The 22,595-nt window shown below is 46.4% G+C and overlaps 1 protein-coding gene across 3 annotated transcripts in view; it reads right to left on the bottom strand.

Moving 5' to 3' along the window:
- Positions 1-22,595, bottom strand: part of gig (TSC complex subunit tuberin) — a 162,390-nt gene that overhangs the window by 44,131 nt on the left and 95,664 nt on the right. For all 3 annotated transcript variants that reach the window (XR_012888402.1, XM_075882244.1, XM_075882245.1), the window contains 3 exons: positions 16,865-17,268; positions 15,211-15,313; positions 7,078-7,372 (listed from right to left, as the gene is read on the bottom strand). Coding sequence is in view for 2 of the 3 variants with exons in the window: in XM_075882244.1 (XP_075738359.1) it covers positions 7,078-7,372; positions 15,211-15,313; positions 16,865-17,268 (802 nt within the window). In the remaining variant the exon portion in view is untranslated. The remainder of the gene's footprint in view (positions 1-7,077; positions 7,373-15,210; positions 15,314-16,864; positions 17,269-22,595) is intronic.

Raw genomic sequence — 22,595 nt, 5'->3', positions numbered from 1 at the left:
AACACGGCACATTATTGAGATGCGGTGAAAGCAGGAAAGTTCAAAAGAACACCATGAACTTTTTTAGCAAGAAGTAGTTGACCCCCCCCCCAAAAAAAATATGAATTCTTACTCATCTTCATAATAGCTTCAAGTTGTCATTGATTCATACGAATTCGGGATGATACGAACATTTGGATGCTCCCTCTGAATTCGTATCATCGAGATTCTACTGTATAAGCAAAACAACCTTTTTCAAGGGCTGCACTTGCGCAAAACGTGTTTAGCATGCTGTCTCGCGTGTTCGAGAATCGAAGCAATGCACGGTGCTATAAGCATATACATTTCGAAATGTTAAAAAAAGGTGAACTACCAAAGATGTGCGTCGCCAATAGAATGAACGCGAAATGGCGGGGGTCTAACAAAAGAAGGCACCATAGTGGAAATTCACCGACTACTTCTAAAATCGCCTCGATTAGGCGTATTACAAAGATAGATAGATATGTGGTGTTTAACATCCCAAAACCACCATATGATTATGAAAGACGCCGTAGGGGAGGGCTCCGGAAATTTTGACCACCTGGGGTTCACGTGCACCCAAATCTGAGCACACGAGCCCACAGCATTTCCGCTTCCATCGGAAATGCAGTCGACGCAGCCGGGACTCGATCCCGCGACCTGCGGGTCAGCAGCCGAGTACCTTAGTCACTAGACCACCGCGGCGGGGCAGCGCATGACAAAGAAACTATGTCGAATCACGTTCAGAATTTAACACGCTAAAAGACTCCAATCATTTGACCTCACGGGCATGCACCCGATTTCAAGACATCGCAGTCAAATCGTGAACCACCATTCGAGCACTACATGTGCCGCACTCATTTTCATTAACAAAATGTATCCCTTCCCGTCAAGTGGAGCAACCGCAAAGAGTTTCGTTAATTCCATACCAAACCGCAACCTAAAAATAGCAAGCGATTGCTACTGAAATGCATCTAACGCTGATTAGACCTAGCCTGCCGTTCGGTACAACGTTGCTTCGGTATGTTGTCATGGGAAGGAAGTTTTTCCAAGACGTGACGATGATGTGTCGAAAAGATCCCACTCAAGCACTGAACCAAGAACAGCGTGCGTGATACGAAGTTTGCATTTGCGGCTGGAAGATCAACGACAAAAACCCACCAAGCTTGCATAAGACCTGTCACTGGCAGCAAACGCGAAAGCTCGTGCCATAATATTGTAGACACTTTTTAAATTTATGGGCGAAATAGCAAACGCAATATCTATAACAAGCTCCATAACCACCATGCTTTTCCCAACAGGAAACAGTTAAGCGCAGTTGATAAGGGCGGGATCGCACGTGCCCTGTCGAGCTGCGCACGCGGTTGGAGCCACTTTAATGACACATTCACTGCAGTCACGTTGCCGCCAGTGCAAAGACGACGAGCCTGCACAGCAGGCCGGGATCTTTTTTTTTCTTTTATTCTCTCCGCCTTTGTTCGTTCACACGGCGTCCCCTCCATAATGACCTCGTTGCTTGCTCCCCCCAGCGCATCTCCTTTCAGACGCGAATTCTCTATCGTGTTTGCCGCAAAGACTTTCGGAAACCGCATTATAACCGGTCTTTCATTTTGGGGGGACTGCACAATAAGCGGTATGCGTACACATGAGGTTCTATAGGAGGGTAAGCGGGAGTCGAAAAAGACCGTATTGTAATCGGTCCTGCACAATAAGCAATCACATTAGAAGTGGTCTACACTGTAATTTGAATGCCTGCCATATTTTTATTTTTTTTAAATGACTGCAAAAAAATCATGTCTACAGTATGTTTCATTACTTTGGTTCAGCACTACCAAAGCTACGGGTTGTAAGAAAGCCACACGCTTGCGTAGCGAAACGTAGTACCACATATAAGTGCCTTAAAACTGACAGGGTTTGCTAGAATTGGCGTTTCTTTGGTGCGTTTTACGCCACATCGATACATACAGTCGAGCCCGCTTATAATGAGCCTGAGCCTAACGCTGCATTCGTTCGCTGTATCGCAAAGTTCGTAGTAAATGAAGCACAGCTTTTTAAAAAGTTGCGAGTGAAAACACAAATTTTTTTGCCCAAAAATGTCCCTGATGCATGTGTTTCGAAGAGCAGAACCGATAAGGGTGGTGTCGAGTTTATTTCAAACGGCAGTGTGCTCTTCACCGAGGCCCGTGGCATAGGCTGCTTGAGGCACTGGCTCCTAAGTTTCCTCGTTCCCACAATCCGATTCCTCCAAATCCCTCTTGCCGCGTACTTAATTCACAATGACCTAATCCGTGCAAGGTTCCGCGGTGTCAGCATCATCATTGGCCAAAATTAAACCATCGCAACTGATATCTCACCTGCTCTGCCAGGTCGGAGCCGACGACACGCTGCCACAAATCGCCACCGGAGTGGTTTTTATTGGAAGCTTCAGGCTCGGCATTGGGCCCGACGTCAACAAAGTTGGGCTTGCGAAAACAATTTCGCGCGCATGTAGCCTTCGCCGCCGCCCACGAAATATTCACCATCTCCACAGCTGAATACTGGGACGCCCGAAGTGGCAAGTTGGCTGCCAGGTGGTCAACAGCTATGAGCAAGCGCTCTGCAACAAGGGCACCTAATGTGCGGAATACGCCCTAGCTAAGCGGTCACACTTTTGACGTTTTGTTGAGCAGCAGGAAAAAGCTTGCAAGTCCTCTTGTCTGCCATTCTGACCACACATGTACACTGAGAGCGAGCAAGACACGCACACGCAACACACATGCCAGAACGCGTGGTACAGTTCTGGGCCTGTTTCTAGATAGAAAACAAATCTTCTGAATTTGAGTCAGCGTGGCTGGCATGGCAAAGCGGTGGAGACGGGCAAAAGAGTTGTGTCAATAGAGGAGAGCCGATCTGCGAGAGAAGGGCACGAAGTTGCGATAGAGTGGAGAGGGGAGGATAAGGCAGGAAGGCGATCTTGAAAACCAAAACACGCGGGAAGGAGGCAGGTCGCCAGCTTGTTTGAAAGGTCCGCGAAACGCGCAACTCGCGCATAGAATGCGCGCGCATAGTTTTAAGCACGGCCCCCTGGATCGGCGGGCACAGCTGTGTTGAAAGAATCGGCGGCCGTGATCAAAGAATCGTTTTGTTGCGCCGGCGGGTTTGCGTGGCCTCACCGACTTCGATATTGCGCGATTCGTTCCGCACAAATTAACAGCCGTTTTTATGCTTCCGCATGCGTACGTAGGGCATGCTGAGCCGAGTGCAAAGTGAGCGTGAACAGGTCTTAAACACGAAAAGAATCGCGAATTATAAGAGTTGGTGGGGTAGCATACGCGCCTGACCTAGAACGATGCGATAAGACAAGACGCAGACGATCAGATACAGACGATGTTGGCAAATGGTTTGGTTACTCCAGGCCGGCGACGTCAACGACAGTATTAGCGATCAAAACAGGGGAGATGGCTGACCGGTCTTCGAAAGATGGGTGGCAGTGTGAAAGAGCGGGGGGAAAAAAGACGGAAGGGTGCGTAACAGAGAGCGGTCGGGAAGAGCGGCAGCTAGAGGGGCGCAGAGGCAGGGTCAGCATTTAACAATAAGAATCTATGGGCACATAGCCGATGCCTCATCCGTGGTTGAAAGTGGTTTCCCGGGAAGTCGGCTAAGCGCCGACTCCGTTCACTGTAACCGATCGACGGCGCTCTGAGACTTCGTTGTAAGTGCGATTTTGTGTCATTAAAACATTGTATATTTTCGCGGTCACGCGGATATTGTTCGTTTTAAGTGAAAGTTTGTTTTACGTGGGGCCGTTATATGTGGGCTCGACTGTGATACATTTATTCTTCTTCGCAATTATTTCTTACAAATTCAATTACTTGTGTCGATTACCGCCGATAACTGTGTTTACAAATCAACAAGGCAGCACTCATGCAGAAGTGACTGTCCACTTTGATTTGGAATTGCTTTTGCTACATGCCCACCGTGCTGAAAGCAGTAAACAAATGGTGAAATCAGCCATCGATTTGTTTCATCTAACTCTGAAACTTGTGAGGGTGCTGACACCCCCTGTAAAGTTGTTTGCGCCGCGTGGCGCACGTGTCTCGCACAGAAGCCGTTTTAGATGGCGTTGTGTTCGCGTTGAGTACCACTGTTGGTAGAGTGGTAGCGCCAGCGGTAACCTCTGGCGGATGGCATTGGGTATGTTAATGTGTGTTTGTCCTGTTACTGTGTTTGTCATGTTTTGGAGTGTATGGAAATTGTGTGTAAGGATTTATTAGTTGGATGATCACGATTGATGTATCATTCGGCGGACGATATCGTCAATGTAAATTAGTTGAATAAATGTATGTATGTTGTTTGGTTTGTACCGACCACGTCTGCTGTGTCCGTTCACTCCAAGAGCATGGCGGGGTGCTCGCTTCGTCGAGATCCCACACTGGCTGCCCAACGCGGAGCTCTTGGAGTATCGGACGACAGTTTTTGCGGTTCGGTACAAGCTTTCGTTTGAACCGGGGAAGAGTAGGCCTAGGGGAGACTTTTCATTGCTAGCGTCAGCAGTGTGCTTTGTTGAGAAGCAAGGAGATTGGATTTGTGACGTGTTTGAATTTGTCAGCAGGTTGAGTTTTGTTTATTTTTTTTGCTCGCAAGTGTTGTTCTTTTTTGTTGTTAGTTTTCAAAACGTTGTCAAATTGGGACGAGAGCCATGCGGTCTGCATCCTAGGGTGAGCAAGGCCTAGGGCACGTGGATTGTAGGCTAGGCCCGAAGCGAGTGAGTATGGAAAACTCGTGGGTGGTCCGATTTCCTGTAAATAGCTTCTTCTATCTCTTTGGGCACAGGGAGCCGGGCGTCGTTGCTGTCTTGTATTGCGGCTCGACGCCGGGGCGTCGTGACGCCGCCCGGGGCGGTGGACGCCGATCGCTCGGTAAGCTGCTGTGTGCAGCGAGCGATAGGGCCACCTCACAGAGTGGATGTCTCCTCGCGGCTGCCTCTTCTGCGCCTAGGCTGGGTGCTGGGTGGATGCCGGTTGTTGCTGAGCGACTCATTAGGCCTAAGGCTCTGCGCAGCCGACTGTCGCGCGTGGCACAACTAGGTGGATCATGGCGTTAAGGTGTTGCGCTCTGCTTCTCTCTCTTTCTTTATCTTGCGATGCACGAGTTTAAAAGTGATTTTTGTTTTATTTTGATGGGCGTCTCGGCCGCCGCCGATGTTTTAGCTAGCAGTACTGACCATCGTACCATGTGGCCGAAAAGCCTGAAGCTCCCTTCCCTAGGACCTGCTCGATTGTTTTCTTCCGAGTTTTTTTGTTGTTGTCGTTGATGTATTCAGCGGGAGGGATGTCATCCATGGCCGGTTGTCTTCTGCACATCGTCAGCGTCGCTGGCCAGGAATACGGTCGTGAGGTCGGGCGATGGAGATGCCTGGGACCTGCGCAACAGCCTGCAGTCCGGCGCCCTCGTGAGTGCTGGTCGCAACTGGAAGACGTGTCGGTGCTAGCGACGGTTCGTCGCGCCGGCAGCAACATTGCTGTTGCGGGGCCGCAACTGAGGTGAAGTCGAGCGGACAGTGCAGCAGTGTCAACCAGCGGCAGTGTCGTGGTGCAAGGACATTATGGACATGCGATGTCATTTTTTTGTTAAAGCTTGTGTAGCTGATCTTTGTTTTCGGGATATGGTTTGATTTAAGGTTGGGGGAATGCGGGAGTGCTGACACCCCCTGTAATGTTGTTTGCGGCGCGTGCCGCACGTGTCTCGCACAGAAGCCGTTTTTCAGGAGTGACAACCGCCGGACGATAGATGGCGTTGCGTTCGCGTTGAGTATCACTGTTGGTAGAGTGGTAGCGCCAGCAGTGACCCCTGGCGGAAGGCAGGCCTTGGTGGCGGGCGAGAGTTGAGCGAGTCTCTTCTGCGCGTGTTGCCGCGAACGGTTGTCTCTAGCGTGAGTCCTCAGCGTGGGGCACCGCGGGCCTGCGCGTCGGGGGCCCTCGTGGTAAGCCAAGCGTTGGCGACGCCGCCTTTTGTGTGCTCTTGTGTTATGTTGTTTGAGCGTTTGGTACTTTTGTGTAATGATGACTTAGCGTGTTGATAACGATAGATGTACCGATTTGGCGGACGATATCGTCGTTCAGATGTAGTTAAATAAATGTGTATTGTTTGGTTTGTACCGACCGTGTCTACTGCGTCCGTTCACTCCAAAAGCGTGGCATGGTGCTCGCTCGCCATTTCGAGACCCCACAGACTAAAGCATCAAGTATGTTTTGTCGATATTAGCGAGACCTGCTGCTTGCTTCGTCGCACCTGCTAAGCCTCACGCACCGAGGCAGTGTTCGGACTCCGTCGTCAGACCAAGAACGCTGTATATCACCATATCAGACATGCAACATCGCACAGCATTCTCTGCGTGTCTTCGGTGGAAATAGAAAAAAGAGTAAAGTAGAGCTGCAGCAGGAGACACAAAGGAATGCGTCAACGAAAAATAAGACTTATGAGAGCCACGAACAGCGTTAGAGAGAAACAGCCACAAAGTGAAGTTATACGCCGGCATGAGATTCTACAGATCTTCAGCAGAGCAACAAATTCATGCTTCAAGTTCCCGGTGTAGTTGCTTGTTCAATCGCTTTACTGAATTTTTAAGTAAATAAACTAGCAATAATAACTACAATTCGTTGAGCAAATGCTGTGAATACGGTGAGCAGACGACACAGCGTGAATGAATACATGTTGGGGGGGGGGGCTAGGTGCCTTTTCTATTGGCTGAGCGACCTGACGCATCCACAGTGCTGAAGGGAGCTTCTGAAACAGCACGTAGGTGCACGCTAGATGCAAAGTATGCCACTTCCAGCAAAAATGATGTAGCAGGTTTCACCTCTTGGCACAGTTTGGCAGAATTGGTGCAGCGATCACGTCACTACAAGTCTGTTTCTCATAGGAGTACTTTTGTCTAAGCTAGCTGTTACAACGTTTGTGAAGTTCACCAGCATGAAAGACAAGACAAAAGAAAAGTACAGCACTGATCCTTGCTTTTTCCTCTCGGCTTACTTGATAGTGAACTTCGCAGCTGTTGCCCAAAGCCACAAGAATTGTCGTGCAGCAGATAAGTGGAGCTACCTGGTTCCTGACAGAAGAGGGCACAACGATCACAGAGGCCCTGCCGTGCTGGACGGCCTGCACAGCCACTGGTGGTGATGGTGACCAGCCGGTGCCCAGGCAGCAGCCAGCTCTGGGCGCAGCCTTGCTCGAGCAAAAATGCTGCTGCACCCGAGCGCCGTGGCTGTGCCCCACAGCTGCCAAAGCTGCATTGGGCCACAAGGTCACCCAGGGTGGCCAGCAACTCCTCCTGAAGCTTCACCACTGCGGGATCTCGCCTTTCCTCTTCACCGGGCTCAAGCTGGGCACGCAAGTTCTGTACATCATACGGACAAAATAATTAATATAATTTTAGGAGTTTCACGTCTCAAAATTACAATATAATAATGAGAGATGTCGCAGTGGAGGGTTTCGAAAATTTCTACCACCTGGGGGTCTTTAACATACACCTAATCTCAGTACACCTGCCCCAAAAATTTTCGCCTCCAACAAAACGCGGCCACTGCAGCAGAGATTTGATCCCGCAACCTGCGGGTTAGCAGGCAAACACCATAACCACTTGACCACCATGGTAGCTCACCGTACGAACAATCTGCTTAGCTCAAAGCAAAAAAATTAATGAACGGCAAAATATTGACATCTACGAAAAAAACACTCTGGTTAAAGCCCACACATCATACATTTACCTTCCCATACCTTTCTAATGCGATAGTGTTAGAGAGCTCGTGTCGCCTAAATTCCACCGTCGGTGTCCGCACGATTGGTTGTGAGCGAAAAATCAATTGCGAGCAACAAATCGAGAAAGAAGCAAATAAAATAAAGAATAAAGCTTTCGGTCTCATTGAAGATCAAACCCGGGCCGTTCCCGTGGCAAGCAGGTGTCTTACCACAAAGCTACCATGTTACTTACAGCTGTTTCAAGAAAAACACTACATAAATGCCTTTTAGAGGAAGGAGTCTCCTTAACACATTTTGTTCGACAGGTGACACGACGAAAACGAACCCATTCGCGATTTGTAGGCGCATTTGGGAAGCCATCAAACTACATCGAAAAAGGCCGGGATAGTGCAGCCATTCCTGCTAAAAACACACAGGAACTTTCAAACAGCTTTAAAAATGGACAACTATGTTCATACAGCGGAAAACATATCATGCCTTTCCAGAGGCATTGATAAAGCAAACAGCAAACACTAGATAATGTGCTGCTATCTGTGAGTCATAGTGAGACTCTTTATGACCTCTCCACGGCCGCCTGGATTGGGTGCTGCGCGTGCCCGATCCAGGCGGGCGTGGCTTCTGAGATGGCAAGCGCACAGCGTGTATCTTAGAGGCCATGTGACTCTTGCTTTAGATCAAAAACTTGTATGTACCATTTACGTGCGCGCATGTGTGTGTGTGTCTGTATGCCATCCGTGAGACATTGTGAAAAACGCGTCTCGACTACAACAGAGCATTGTTCTAGCAGAGGGAATCGGCCACACTGTACAATCACTGCATTACTATAGATACATCACGCATGCATGCGCGTGCATGTGCGTGTGTGCGTGTATAACAAAACATATTAATAAGTATGCACTTAGCGGTTAAAGGGCGCACTAGGGGCCGGATTTCGCTATCATGTTCAACTCTTAAAGGCGAAGTTTAAAGGGGCCCTCTAACACTTTTCATGACCTGATAGTTTTACATGTTTTTATAGCTGGTTGCGTACACTGACGGCTTAAGAGATAAGTGCCGCAAGAACGGCAGCGATAGGGCCACGCAATGCAAAGTTATTCAGCATATCGATAACGAAATACAATCAAATGGATGCTTACCCTCGACGCGATTTTTGCGGGCTCACCCTACCGTGTTTCCCTGGCCCTCTGCCGTTGGAAGGCTGCCCAACGAAATGAACTGAAAGCCCTACCGTACAGGAAGCTCGCATGACATATTGCCTGTTACGTCCAGCGTATTAAGGACGCCATTGCGATGGTAACAAACAATATGATACTTGAAGACAGAACGACATGTGCGACACGAGCCTGCTCACGAACGCTTCTATAATGTTTTGTTGCTTTACTGATCTTTCTTTTTGCAAAGATGTATATACACTCAAACCTTGTTATAACAAAGTTGAAGGGGAGCCATAATTATTTCGTTATATCTATTGTTTCGTTATATTGATTATAACAGTTTGTGGCAATGTATGCTCAGATGGGCGCACGCCTATAAGCATACAAAGAAGGAACTTGAACTGGTATAGCGCATTATGGGGAAGAAGAAACAGCCGAGCAGACCGACACAAGAGGACATAGCGCTCTGTCCTCTTGTGTCGGTCTGCTCAGCCGTTTCTTCTTCCCCATAATGCGCTATACCAGTTCAAGTACGACGAACCAACTCGCCCAATCTTCAACACTCGTGGACAAAGAAGGAAACCGCCTCGCGGCCCGATCTACCGCTACGCGACCATGTGTGCCAAGGAAAATAAACTCAGTCGAATCTCATTCATTCGAACTTTCGGGTAATTCGAACTCATGCTGAAGTCCTGTCAAAGCTATGTGTATACCAATGGACGAAAACGCCTCGTAATTCGAACGTGAAAGCACTTGCGATAGTTCATTCGAACATACCGCGCTCCGAAAATGCTCTCAGCACCATGCCTAATCTCGCGGCGGCACCTCTCAACGCTGCGCGTGACGAAGAAAAAGAAGAAAAGCAAAGAAAATACTTTGGTGGATTGTTTGCTCTTTCTCAAATGCCGATCTGCGACACACTTTTGCCACGCTTCTTCCTTTTCAGTCTCTGCACGTAGAGACCCTTCTCCTTTCAAGACCATGCGCAGAGAGAGGGAAAAAAAAAAGAAAGCTGTCGCGGAGAGTCCTCCTTTGTCAGTGCAGAGGGTAGCAGCCATAGTAGCAGCGGAGATACAGTCGTTGCCGTCCTGAGACGGAAATCGCTTTGCACCACAGTGCCGCTTCTCGGTCATGTAACCCGCTGAGCGCTTCCTCAATCCTCTCCGCAGCTGTGAGGGAAGGACAGCTCTCTCGACCGCGCAGGGCGGGGCTGTAGGGTCAGCGCAGGAGTTTTGAAAGAGCCGCGCCGAACGAGCGTCAAAATCCACAGAAAACGATATACTTAACACACTACGGTTGGTGTTTTTTTTTTTTTTTTTGATAGACTATTTGATAGACTAATTTAGTTCGTTATTTACATTTACTGATCAATTTTACTTTGTTACAATGAGGTTTAAAATGCATCGTTCTCAATGAAGCTTTCAGAGGGAATTTCATTTACTTTGTTATATCTATTATTTCGTTATATCCCGTTACTTTATAGCAAGATTTGAGTGTATCAACGCTCTTACATTTTTTTTCTTTTCGTTTCTTCGAATAATCGTGCCCAGATAGTCGCCGGCATGTTTTCTCCAGCACATGGCATTCGGCACATTCTTTGACCAGCTTGGCAGTTTTTGAGCTGGAAAAGTCAGAGCTTTATTCTCTGTCACTTTGAGTGAAAAATCATGCTAATGAAAAAATAAATCCAATAGTAATCCCTATTTTGATCCAATGCCGCGATCACATTTAACGTTACATTTATTCAATCATATGGCGGCAACCTTCCGGCGTCATTTCTGCCCGCAGTAGTTCTAGCGAGTGCCACTACAAGTTATGCAGTCGGCACCAATGTTTGAAAGCGTTATAAGGCCCCTTTAAGGGTCCACAATTTTCCTGAGTTCTGGTAATCGAAACATGAGGTGCCAGCAACTTGAAAACACATATTACTGTATTTACTCGCATAATAGGCACATCCCCAGTTTGTTCACGAGAAATCAGATGTTTTTTATTTTCGTGTATACTAGGCGCACTTCGAAATTGGCGGTGATCAGTAATTCTGTACCGTACTTGCACATTAACTGAAGTGAAAAAAAAAAAGTAAGAAAGACCGCGGTTGCCTGAGTAAATGCTGAGTAACCTTTGCACCGGCACCAGCGTGGCTTCAGCCGCTAGTCTTCCACGTGCACTCTGCACGAAACGTGCGATCACGTCCTCGTCAAGTGCGCTTTTAGTTTCTTGTCAGAAAAAGCGTCGGCGTTATCGCATTTGCTACCTTCTTCACAAATTTTAAAGCTATTCAGCTTTCTGGTGCGAGCTTTCACCTTTGCTGCCACTACGCAGACTTGCACAAGCTCGGTGCACTTTTTTCGACGTTGATTACTAGGACATGAACCTAAGCATCTGATCACGCAAGCTGTGTGAGTGTGATCTTTTCGACGTGCTATCTTGATGTTGTCTTGTACAAATTTCCCGGGACATGCTGAACCATTGGCTAGGCTTAATTAGTGTTGGTTGCTACTCGGTGGCGTTCGAGGGCGATCAAAGTTGCGGTTTTGTACGGAATCAACGTAACTTTTTATGGTGGGTCTACTTAAAGAAGAGGTGGCTTTGGTGACGCTTGTAACACTCGAATGGTGGCTCGCGATTCGATTGCAATGTCTTAGATATGGTGTGGGAGCCCGCGAAATCGAATAATCATGCCGTTTAGTGACAATCGGAGAATAGCTGCGGTGGCACTTTCTTTTCGTAGTTTCTTTTTTGAGTTCATTTCGTTGAAAATATGGCTCTTTCGATGTTACTTTTTTGAAATTTTGAATGCACATAGCATCGCATGTCTCAATTTTGAGAGACGCAAAACTGCATGCTAAGCATGTTTTGTGCTAGTGTAGCCTATGAAGAAGGCTGTTTTGGCTGTGGTGGGGATATTAATTCCGGTGACGTATACGTCATCTGCAGTCTATGCTGTAGATGAAAAAATTTTTTCTGAAATATTACTTTGCGTAACAGGTGCACTCCAAACTTGGAGCCGGATTTTCTGGAAAAAAAGTGCGCCTATTATGTGAGTAAATGCGATACTACTGACTAGTGTGGCAAGTTGGGCAGGTTGATAACGACACATGACTTCGAATAGGTAGCGCATAATACACAAGTGCAAAACATTGAGATGAAGACCGAAGAAGCAGAATTTGTTGCTTGGCCTGTTGGTAGACAATAGAAGAAACCAAAAACCACCTTAGGGATGCACACACAAGAAGAGAAGTCGACACGCACACACTGGAACTTGCAACAAGTTTAATGAAACCATCACACATAAAGCTCCTAGAGAGCCAATCGTGCATGCATCGTACAAAAAACATGTGATTCACCAGAGGAGAGTGACATCCATGGTCTCATTGGTAGGTGGCTACCTTCCCTTAAAGCTGCTGTTAAGGCAGTAACTGAAAAAAAACTAAAAAAGTTGAAACGAGCAACTAAAGAAGGATGAGTTAGCAGTGCTAACAAAACTGCCAATGATGACCGTAAGAAAGTAGAAGTACCGTCGAATTTCGATAATTCGAACTCGAAGGGGCCCAAAATTTGTTCGAATTAAACGAAGTTCGAATTAATGAAAGCTAAATAAACACAGGGCTCTCCATGAAGTGGAGCATGTACATTGAGCTAACACACGAGGGGGAAGTTTCAGAAGACTTACATTTATTCACAAATCGCAGGACATCCGTTATTAATTGAAGTAATCGGTGATGCGCATCTGTACACGTTTGCCTTGCAGCAAGTGAATTAATTTCGCACGCAGCTTGCAAAGCATGTCTACTTCGGCTTCAGCATTCTCCTGGAAAAAGAAGTTGCGCGCGGAAATGTCCAGCGCCGGCACTTTCTAAAGACGACGACAACGACAGCGTAGCGGGGCCTCCCGCTCTCCGCTACGCAGCCACAGCATAGAACATTTATGCAGCATGAGCAGCACGTGATGAGAAAGGAGGAGCGTCTCCACGCGGAGAGAAGCAGATGGGCATTTGAGAAAAAACCAACACACCACTGCAGCTTTTTTGTTTTGCCTCTCTTCACGCCCGTTGCTGAAAGGAGATGGGTTACGTGGCAGGAACGGGAAAGGGAGAAGCGTGGCACCGGCGCATGAGAGGCCCCCTGCCCCCTCAAGACACAGAGCCGTGCTCCCGCAAGGGGCAAGGGCTGCAGAAGATAGTGCCTTTTTCCTTTCCTTCAACCACACAATCATTCAACCCAGAAGAGCTTTTTTTTTTCCTCTCTCTTTTCGTGCGCAGCGTTGGAAGGAGAAGGGTCTTTACGTGGCAAGGACGGAAAAGGGAGAAGCGTGACATGGGCACCTCGCAGCTCAGCATTTGAGAGAGAGCAAACATTCCATCACAGCCTTTTCTTTTCTTTCCATTTCCTTCGCACGCAGGGTTGAGGTGTTGCAGGTGCCGCCGCGGGATTGGGCAGGGTGCTGAGAGCATTTTCGGAGTACGGTATGTTTGAATTAACCATCGGAAGTGCTTGGGCGTTCGAATTACAGGGCATTTTCGCCCATTGGAATACACATAGCTTTGACCGGACCTCATCGTGAGCTCGAATTAACCGGAAGTTCAAATTAAGCATGTTCAAATTAATGAGATTCGACTGTAATTCCTTAGATCCACAAGGTCTCGCATAACATGAAAAAGGTTGCCCCACGGTATGATGCTCGCATTGTGTTATTGGCACCATGTAAGCTATCAAGTCTCTGTGGTAAGATTGATGGGTGGAAACCTTAGAGTAGCACGGATAAATGGGCTAGTTAGTTCGAAAAATTCCTGTTCTAGTGTCCTTGTCTGAGTGCACGCCGTTATGCAGTTAAAAGATGAACCAATACCAACTGTGAATTATATTACTGTATAATTGTATAATTGTTGTACTGTAGTTGTATGTTAAGTGTGAAACAGGTGGTGTACATTTGGTACTTTTCTCGTGTGGTCTCATCTACATAGGCCATACGGGACCAGGTTGCAAGAACATAGGAAATTGTTGGACACCAAAGATAGTTCACACTTGCCCAAACATTGCAGCTCGTGCAGTTGCAACCCCTTTTTTTGTGATGCTATTGTTTTATCAAAACACCCAGATCGGACCACCAGAGAGCTGATAGAGGTGTTTCACATTAACAGAAGTGGGAATAAATGCGTAAGCACACCCTCCATCACGTTGACAGAAAAAGAATTGTCATACCTCACGAGCACTCTGACGATCTGATCTGAGGCACAAGTTTTAGAGCCCTTTTTTTTTTTTTTTTTTTTTTTTTTTTTTTTTTTTTTTTGCTGTTTCACTTGCCAGGTCATTTGACAGAAGTGGTATATATGTATTTACCTTTCTTTGGAATAAACTTTAGTTGCGAGAAGGCGCTCTTGGTCTGCCCAATTTCCTGTTCTAATGTCCTTGTATGAATTCGTGCCCTTATTCAGTTAAAAGATAAACCTTAGAGTGTTTTTTGTAGCGGCCATGAATCATCTTTCACAGCGTGCATCACGAAGGTTATTTATCACATTCCACTGTCGTGCCGTTGTGTGTATATAAAACAAATGGCACAATGCATTAATGTCCAATTAAAATAACATGAAGCATCTATCAGGTTAGGCGGAGGAGCAAATCTGCCAGCTCATTGCCGGGTGTGCGGCTGTTCTCTTGATCTAAAAGGTACACAAATAATTGGTAAGGGAACCACACAACACGAACCTGAAGAGATTGAAGCGTATTATATTTGGCAACATGGTTCGAACAAATGTGTTAGTGTACCTTCGCTATCAATATCAAAGAGATTGCTTATTTAGAAAAATGTGGCTATTGATGTCATTCTCTCCCCTGGTAAATCACGTATTTTTCTGTACGCGCACGACTGGCCTTCCAGGAAACTTTATGTGTAATGATTTCGTTAAACCTGTTCAAAGTTCCAGCACGTATCTGTCGTCCTATTTTCTTGTGTACGCATCCCTAAGCTGGTTTTTCCACTTCTTTAATCCCACTTATATGATGGCGAGTGTGGAACATTCTTTTTCTGCCTGCTGGCATCACGTAGCATGTGATTTTATTGTGAGCTGGCAACTGACCAACAAGCCCTCCTCTGTTGTTTCTCATTAAGGTTGTGCCTAACGAGAAAAAATGGATCCCTAAACTCCCCTCTTTTCATTCATACAGACATGCACATGCTTCGTGCATTAAAAAAGACATCGCTCCAAGTATGGCTACCCAAGAGGAAAGAAAGAAGAATACAGTAATCGTGATACAACAACAGTGAATCTTCCTCAGAGCACACTTTCCAGGAATGAATGGCATCATTGCACAGACAACTTGCCTTCATGATGAACGGAGCAAGGTCTTTGCGGAATGTGACCCGACACTTGAGAAACCACAGCGCCACCAAGTGGTGGGCCAGGGCCACCACTACGTCGCTAAACCTGCATGAAGAGCAGTCTTTTCACAAGCTGTGTTCAAAAATAAACTCAGTTCAGTATTGCCATACATTTTACTGATTGACCAATGGGTTCAAGGATCATACAAGCATCCACACTTGAGCTTGACTGCCGATGCTTATGGTTCAAGCACTGAGGTAAACAGCATGTGTTGTCCTAAATACTACAGAGCATCTACAACTTCTATGCTTCTCGTAAAATTTATGCTTACAGCAATCCCATGCCTCTTATCTGTTGCTGCCACTGACACGTAGAGAAAAACCTTGCTAAACTAGACTGAAGGTGGAGCCACACTTACACTACTATACTCATTACTTTTATTTATTCTTTTTTTTTTGTTACCTTCAATTGCTGAAGCATCACCGAGGGAAGCAAGTTAGAACGCATAAAAATTCAAAACAAAGAAACAAAATGTGCGATATTATACAAGAAACAAAAACTAAACGGAATGAAAATACTACCTGATGAAGCACAACAGAACTGAAACGTAAGAAAAAGAAAACACGAAAAATGTGATAAAATTTTACAGTTCTAGCGGCAGAATGTGAACATAAAAAAAAGCTGCAAAAACAAAGAGACAGCAAGAAATCTGGCATCTCAAAATGTGTCAAAAGAAAACCGCAGGAAGAGGGGAAATACATCAGGTGACTAGGGAGAGCTCTCACGAAGCAGGTGAGCTGTTAATGAATGACAGAAAGAGGACTGATCAGAGATAGAAACGATGTCAACCTATAGCTGGCTCCAATCGTTTGATGTAACAGGTATGACAGCACAAGAATATGTGTTTGTTTTGCAAAAAGTACATTTATCTTATGTTTGTGGTCAATCTGAGCTGAATGATAAATGGGAGGTGCAATGAGCTCAGTATGCAGTGATGGATGATGATAGATGGTCACGGACTGCCATTTTTGCGACCATGCGTCACGCCGAATTAACAGGCACCGTGCTTCTTCCCCTGACCGTGAGACTACTTGGACATCGAAAGAGTTCATTTTTGAGCCACCAAGGTCAAGCGGGGGTGTTCGTCTCAGACGTACACCACTGAGGATTAACTCTTTGTGTCTGTGGCGACGAGAGGCAGCCGCTAAATTTTCCCGAACTAAGGCATGGGCCACTGAATGCATCGGCTGGGAACCGAAGCAAGCGTCCCTTTCAATGGTAGAAGTAACACGCCGGCAAGATGTAAGCGATTGCCTCACAAGTTTGTCCCCTCGCAACCGAAGCAAGCGTCCCTTTCAATGGTAGAAGTAACACGCCGGCAAGATGTAGGCGATTGCCTCACAAGTTTGTCCCCTCGCCCAGTTGAGAACGCAGCCCGCTCTTGATGACGTCCCGAACCAGCCTAAAACATCAATTCGCTTTGCTCTCTGCTTTGGCCCATCTCAGTTCGTGCTTCAGCATGAGACTGCCAAGATGGGTGCTTATCAAAACTGCCAAAAGAGGCCATGACCAGGCAGGGAACAAGAGTTTACTGCAAGACACGCAGCTATTGTTCAACATCCCAACAAAAGGGCTACGACAGGTCAGTATGCCCACCTTGCAGGATTTGTGTACGGCAGGGCGATGGCAAACACCTTACGGTACTGGGCAGCCACAAAGCTGGCATACAGCTGAGGCACACGGATCAGGCAGGCAAGGAACTCAAGCACAGGCAGCGACACTGCCACAGTTGGTGACAGCTGGGCCAGCCGCTGCAGCAGGTCAGGAAGCACCTTGGCCATGGCAGGTCGCAACTCCATGGCTGCTAGGGCAAGAGCTCGGAGGCACAGCCCAGCAGCAGGCTTGCAGGCAAGACCAGATTCCAGCACGTGCAGCAGCCAGCGTGGAGATTGAGCATCCAACTCTTCTCGATATAACACCAACGCACTGGCTACAGGATAAAGCAGGGCCTCCCCACCGGCAGCGCGCACCTTGTCCAACAACTGGCGGTCACCCGCCACCTGTAGAAACAGCCATTCCCCCTCGTGTTCGAGTTTTGTGCTTAGAATTTTATAAAAATTTAAAGTGCTCATGCAACACTTTTCAAAATTGTTCAGAAAATGCTGCCAATCTGCAGTCAAGGTTCCCAAGAACACTCGAGCCAAACTAAGCAGCCCGAGGCCTGGAATTTGCAATTAATTCCCAAAGTCGGCTAAAAACTGCTCCCTGATCCCTATAGAAATTACCCGCAATACTGCACCAAGTCCAAGGTCGTTCCATGGTGTGAGCTGTAGAGTTATAGAGGCTGCAGCTAGAAGCCACCACAAGCCCCTGAGCACTCTTGTGATCCCATTTAAAGTTAGCCACACCTTCAAAACAAAAAAGAAATGAGTAGTGCTCAAGATCACGACACGTGCTGACAAAGGAACACATCTTGCCTCCTTGTCACTTACCTCCCCGTGTAGCTTTCACCACGCTCACTGGTGCAACAGGAGTGAGAAAGTGCTTGAAGCGTGCCACAAATCTCTTTAACTACACTTGTACTGAACAAATTCTAATATCTTTTGTGGCATGTGATTTGTGAAGCGGCTTGCCCTGGTAAACTATTTCATTATAACCAGCACCCATGCTTTCGGATAAATTAAAAAAAACCCGCTATTAAACACACACCGGTAAAATTGTTTACAATTCAGATTTATCCGATAAACTCAGATTTTAAAAGAACATTTTTAATGTTTAGAAGGCATTTTCAAAACTGAGAATCGTCTATTGAAAGGAATGCATTGCCATCAGTGCCAATAACCTCAAAGTACGCTTGCATCAACTACATCAAGCTTTTTTAAGTTTTATTATAAACAAACCTTGGTGTTTTGTATTAAGCATTTATGCTTGCATATGTATGTGTTTGTGCATTCAAACCTTCCATACATCTAAAACACACTTCGTTTATTTGAATGTTTTTGTGTTCATATATAACTTCATCTAAGATTTCCAAATAATAATAATAATAATAATAAATCGCTTATTTTTCATCAACAGGATCAGGGAAAACGGGAGAAAAAGCTGAGCAGCAGCTTGACTAGCTCCTACCCCCTCTTCTCCAAAAAAGAAAAAGTGAACTTGAGCAAGTGAAAACAGTGCAAATCAACATCTACATCACCCGCCACGGTGGTCTAGTGGCTAAGGCACTCGGCTGCTGACCCGCAGGTCGCGGGATCGAACCCCAGACGCAATGGCCGCATTTTCGATAGAGGCGAAAATGCTTCAAGCCCCTGTGCTTAAATTTAGGTGCAGGTTAAAGAACACTAGGTGGTCGAAATTTTCGGAGCCTTCTGCTACAACATCTCTCATAATCGTATGATGGTTTTCGAGCGTTAAACCCCAACAATTATTATTATAACATCATTATTAGCAGGGTAAGTGAACATTGATTGATATGTGGGTTTAACATCCCAAAACCACCATATGATTATGAGAGACGTCGTAGTAGAGAACTGCGAAAATTTCAACCACATGGGGTTTTTTAATGTGCACCCAAATATGAGCACACGGGCCTTGATCGATATGTGGGGTTTAACGTCTCAAAACCACCATATGATTATGAGAGACGCCGTAGTGGAGGGCTCCGGAAATTTTGACCACCTGGGGTTCTTCCAGGAATGCCTTGAACAACTATCTCTCACACATGAGCTGCCAGAAAATGGTTCCCTGAGGTTTTCGGATTTAATACTAACATCTTCAGCTGGGCACGTTTGTTAGACTTATGAACCACGGGGGACAAACTTCTTTTGTGGTACGTGTCTTCTCACAGCCAACTGGTAAATCATGTAATTGTAAAAACATGTATACCTAACGCTTCAACGAAATCTTGCTTCCACTCAGTACAGGGAAGTTTCGAGAAGTTTCGACAATCAGACTCTCCTTCTTGAGACAGCAGGCTATCCCAGTCCATTGCTAGTTTCTGTTTGTGAGAAGCTGCGCAGACAGTCAAGGGTATGTAACGATGGGGACGCTTTACAAGAAACAACTCCCAAGAGGGTGGCAGTGATACCGCATCTACATGGTATCTCACATAAACTCAAGAATATAGGCCAAAGAGCGGGCGTGTCAGTGGTTCTTTCCACACCGAATAAATTGTCTCAGTTATGCGTCGGAACTAGTCCCGTGGGAAGCACCGTGAACTGCAAGATTCAGCACCGTAAAAAAGTTTGTTGAGTGTGCAACGGGGATTGTTTGTGGTTTACCTCTGTCTTGTGGACTAGAGTACGTAGGTCAGTCAGGCAGGTGCATTTATGCAAGACTGAGAACATTGCCAGAAAGTAAGAAGTGCAGGACGAGACGGTTTTTTGGCCATTCATTGTTTCGAATGTGGGTGCCAGTCATTGTTCGAAAAGGCAAGAGTTCTCGCGTCCCACCCTAACGAATGCACAAGACTTAGGTACAGTCGAATCTAATTCATTCGAACACGCTTGTTTCGAACACACTTAATTCGAACTTCCGGTTAATTCGAACTCACGATAAGGTCCCGTCAAAGCTATGTGTATACCAATGGGCGAAAATGGACTCGCTGCAAGGCAAACGTGTGCAGACGTGCATCACCGATTACTTCAACTATTAACACATCTCCTGTGATTTGTGAATGAATGTAAGTCTTCTGAAACTTCCCCCTTGTGTGTTAGCTCAATGCACATGTGCCTCTGCATGGAGAGCCCTCGGTTTATTTAGCTTTCATTAATTCAAACTTCTCTTAATTCGAACAAATGTTTGGGCCCCTTCGAGTTCGAATTATCGAGATTCGACTGTATAATCTAAGCTGCAGCGATTGCTCGAGGCAGCTGCATCAGCAAACCATCTATAGCTTTATCTGAAAAAGAATTGGCGTATTCAAATTCAGCATGTGAGGGTCCGGGGTGAGCACTTGGTTTTTTGCAGTTTCTTTTGGCTTTTTTGCATTTTGTGTGTTTTTTTGTTTTTTTTGCTTAAGCATGTGATCTTCTTTTATGTAACATATATATGTGCATCTTAGTGATAATAAATCAGTTGAGAATTTGTGCTCGTCCTCGTCTCCTGTGTTTGTTGTCTGAAATTTTTGCACTGAGAAGTTTAAAAATGGATTACCAACTAGCCCAATTGCACACTTCACTTCAGCAAAGTATACGTTGGTCAGAGTAACAGATTAGTTAAAGTGAGATTAATGGCAACTTTGACTAATGGCACTGGTGGTGGGCATCGGAAACCCTGGCATGCCGTTTCGTCTAACCATTGCAGAACCTGAGTGCTTTCATGTGCAACATCAAAGATTGTTGAAGATTTTATAGAATATGTGACATGCCCTATCCTCCTACAATTTAAGTCGTTGCACTAAGACTTAGCCATGTAACAAAACGATGATATTTCATATAAGATGGTCTATATTGTTTAATCTTGGGTGGTGCCTTTTGGTAGAGCCCCAGCGGTTTCTGCCCTTCACCAGACCTGGTCTCGAGCCTAGCACTCGTCTTCATTTCTTCTCTTGTCCTGCATCAAATTTTTGCGCCAAGTGATCTGTTATGCATTACCAACATGCCCCCCTTCATACTCTCGCCAGCTGGTTTTCCCAGTACAGTTCAAAGAGTAGTACCTCGCAAGACCACGCTCTGAATATGATGTGACTCCTAGTCAAACCTTTTAGTCTCGCTGGTTAGTTCGCTAAAGTGTTATGCAAGCTATGATCGCTGGGTGTACGTTGCACCACGAACAAGACCTGGCTGGATATCTGCCTGGAATGATGGCGTGCAAGCAGGATAACCAAAGATGCATTGGTTTGCAGGCAACACCAGTCCCTGGGCTGTTGCCCACTGATGCTTAATGAGGGAGAGCACATAATCTTGTTACTAACTGGTCTTACAGAGTTTGTCTGCTCATGGTAGCTATCCATTGTGTTGCGACACCTTCCGTCAAGGGGTTGGAAGGTGGTGATGTTTGCAAACCAGTTAAAGAGACCAATTCAAACATTAGGTCACTGAAGCGTTTAACATTTATTTCCTTCCAAGTAACTATGTAAGTCAACCATGCATAACACAAACAATAAAAGAATAAAATATGTATCACATTCACATGGCTTATGATCTTGATGGAAATTTACTATGCTGTGTGACGCGCTAACCCTAAATCACGCACAATCCACCGCTTCGTCTTGCCACTTTCCAAAACCAAGCCGAACTCCCCATTTCCCGCACACGCCACCCCCACAACTCCCCGTTCCGATGATGATGGTGCCATCACGTAACGCCCTCTCTTGGCCACACTCACAGCTGAAACATTTATTAATAATCAATATCCGGGGTTTGACGTCCCAAAACCACGATATATATGAAAACATAGTGGAAGGCACCTGCAATTTTTACCATCTGATGTTATGCACTGACATCGCACAGCACACGGGCCTCAACCATTTCATGTCCACCGAAATGCAACCGCCGCAGCCGGGGTCAAACTACAATTCACTGCGTGCCTGCCCAGTATTCTACCACTGAGCCATGCCAGTGCTTGGAACTCCTTTCTAAACTGGCCTTAGGCAGACTTGATGTCTGAAAAGGAATCGTGTTAATATGAGTAATAAAGCATTTTAGAACGTCAAAGAAACAGCCAGGCGTCACACAATGTGAATTGCGTAATGACTGGATCGTCCATTGCTCTAACCCTTGTGGGGGTGCTGACACCCCCTGTAAAGTTGTTTGCGCCGTGTGGCGCACGTGTCTGGCCCAAAAGCAGCACCTCGGGTTAAAACTACCGGGTGGTACGTGGCATTGATTACCACTGTCATCATTATCATGGTTGCGACAGTGGTAGCACCGGTAGTGACCGCTGGCGGACAGCAAGCCTTGGTGGCGAGCGAGAGTTGAGCGAATCTCTTCTGCGCGTGGCGGTTGCCGCGAACGGTTGTCTCTCGCAGTGGGTCTGCCGTGGACGGCACCGCGGGCCGCCTGCGGTAGACACACGTGGTGAGTGAAGCGTTGGTGACGCCGCCTTTTCTGTGCTCTTGTGTTGTGTGGTTTGAGTGTATAGTAATATTGTGTAAGGATTACCTAGGTTGTTGGTAACGATTGATGTATAATAATTCAGCGGACAATATCGTCATTATAAATTAGTTAAATAAACGCGTGTATCGTTTGGTTTGTACCGACCGCGTCTGCTGTATCTGTTCCCTCCAAGAGCATGGCGAGGCGCTCGCCTCGTCGAGACCCCACACTGGGGCTGCCCAACGTGGAGCTCTTGGAGTATCGGACGACAGTTTTTGCGGTTCGGTACAAGCTTTTGTTAGAGAGAGCCGGGGTAGAGTAGGCCTAAGGGGACTTCTTTGCTAATG

The sequence above is a fragment of the Rhipicephalus microplus genome, chromosome 2 (genome assembly GCF_043290135.1).
Source record: "Rhipicephalus microplus isolate Deutch F79 chromosome 2, USDA_Rmic, whole genome shotgun sequence".
Lineage (NCBI taxonomy): Eukaryota > Metazoa > Arthropoda > Arachnida > Ixodida > Ixodidae > Rhipicephalus > Rhipicephalus microplus.
This window is presented reverse-complemented; position numbering and strand designations above follow the sequence as displayed.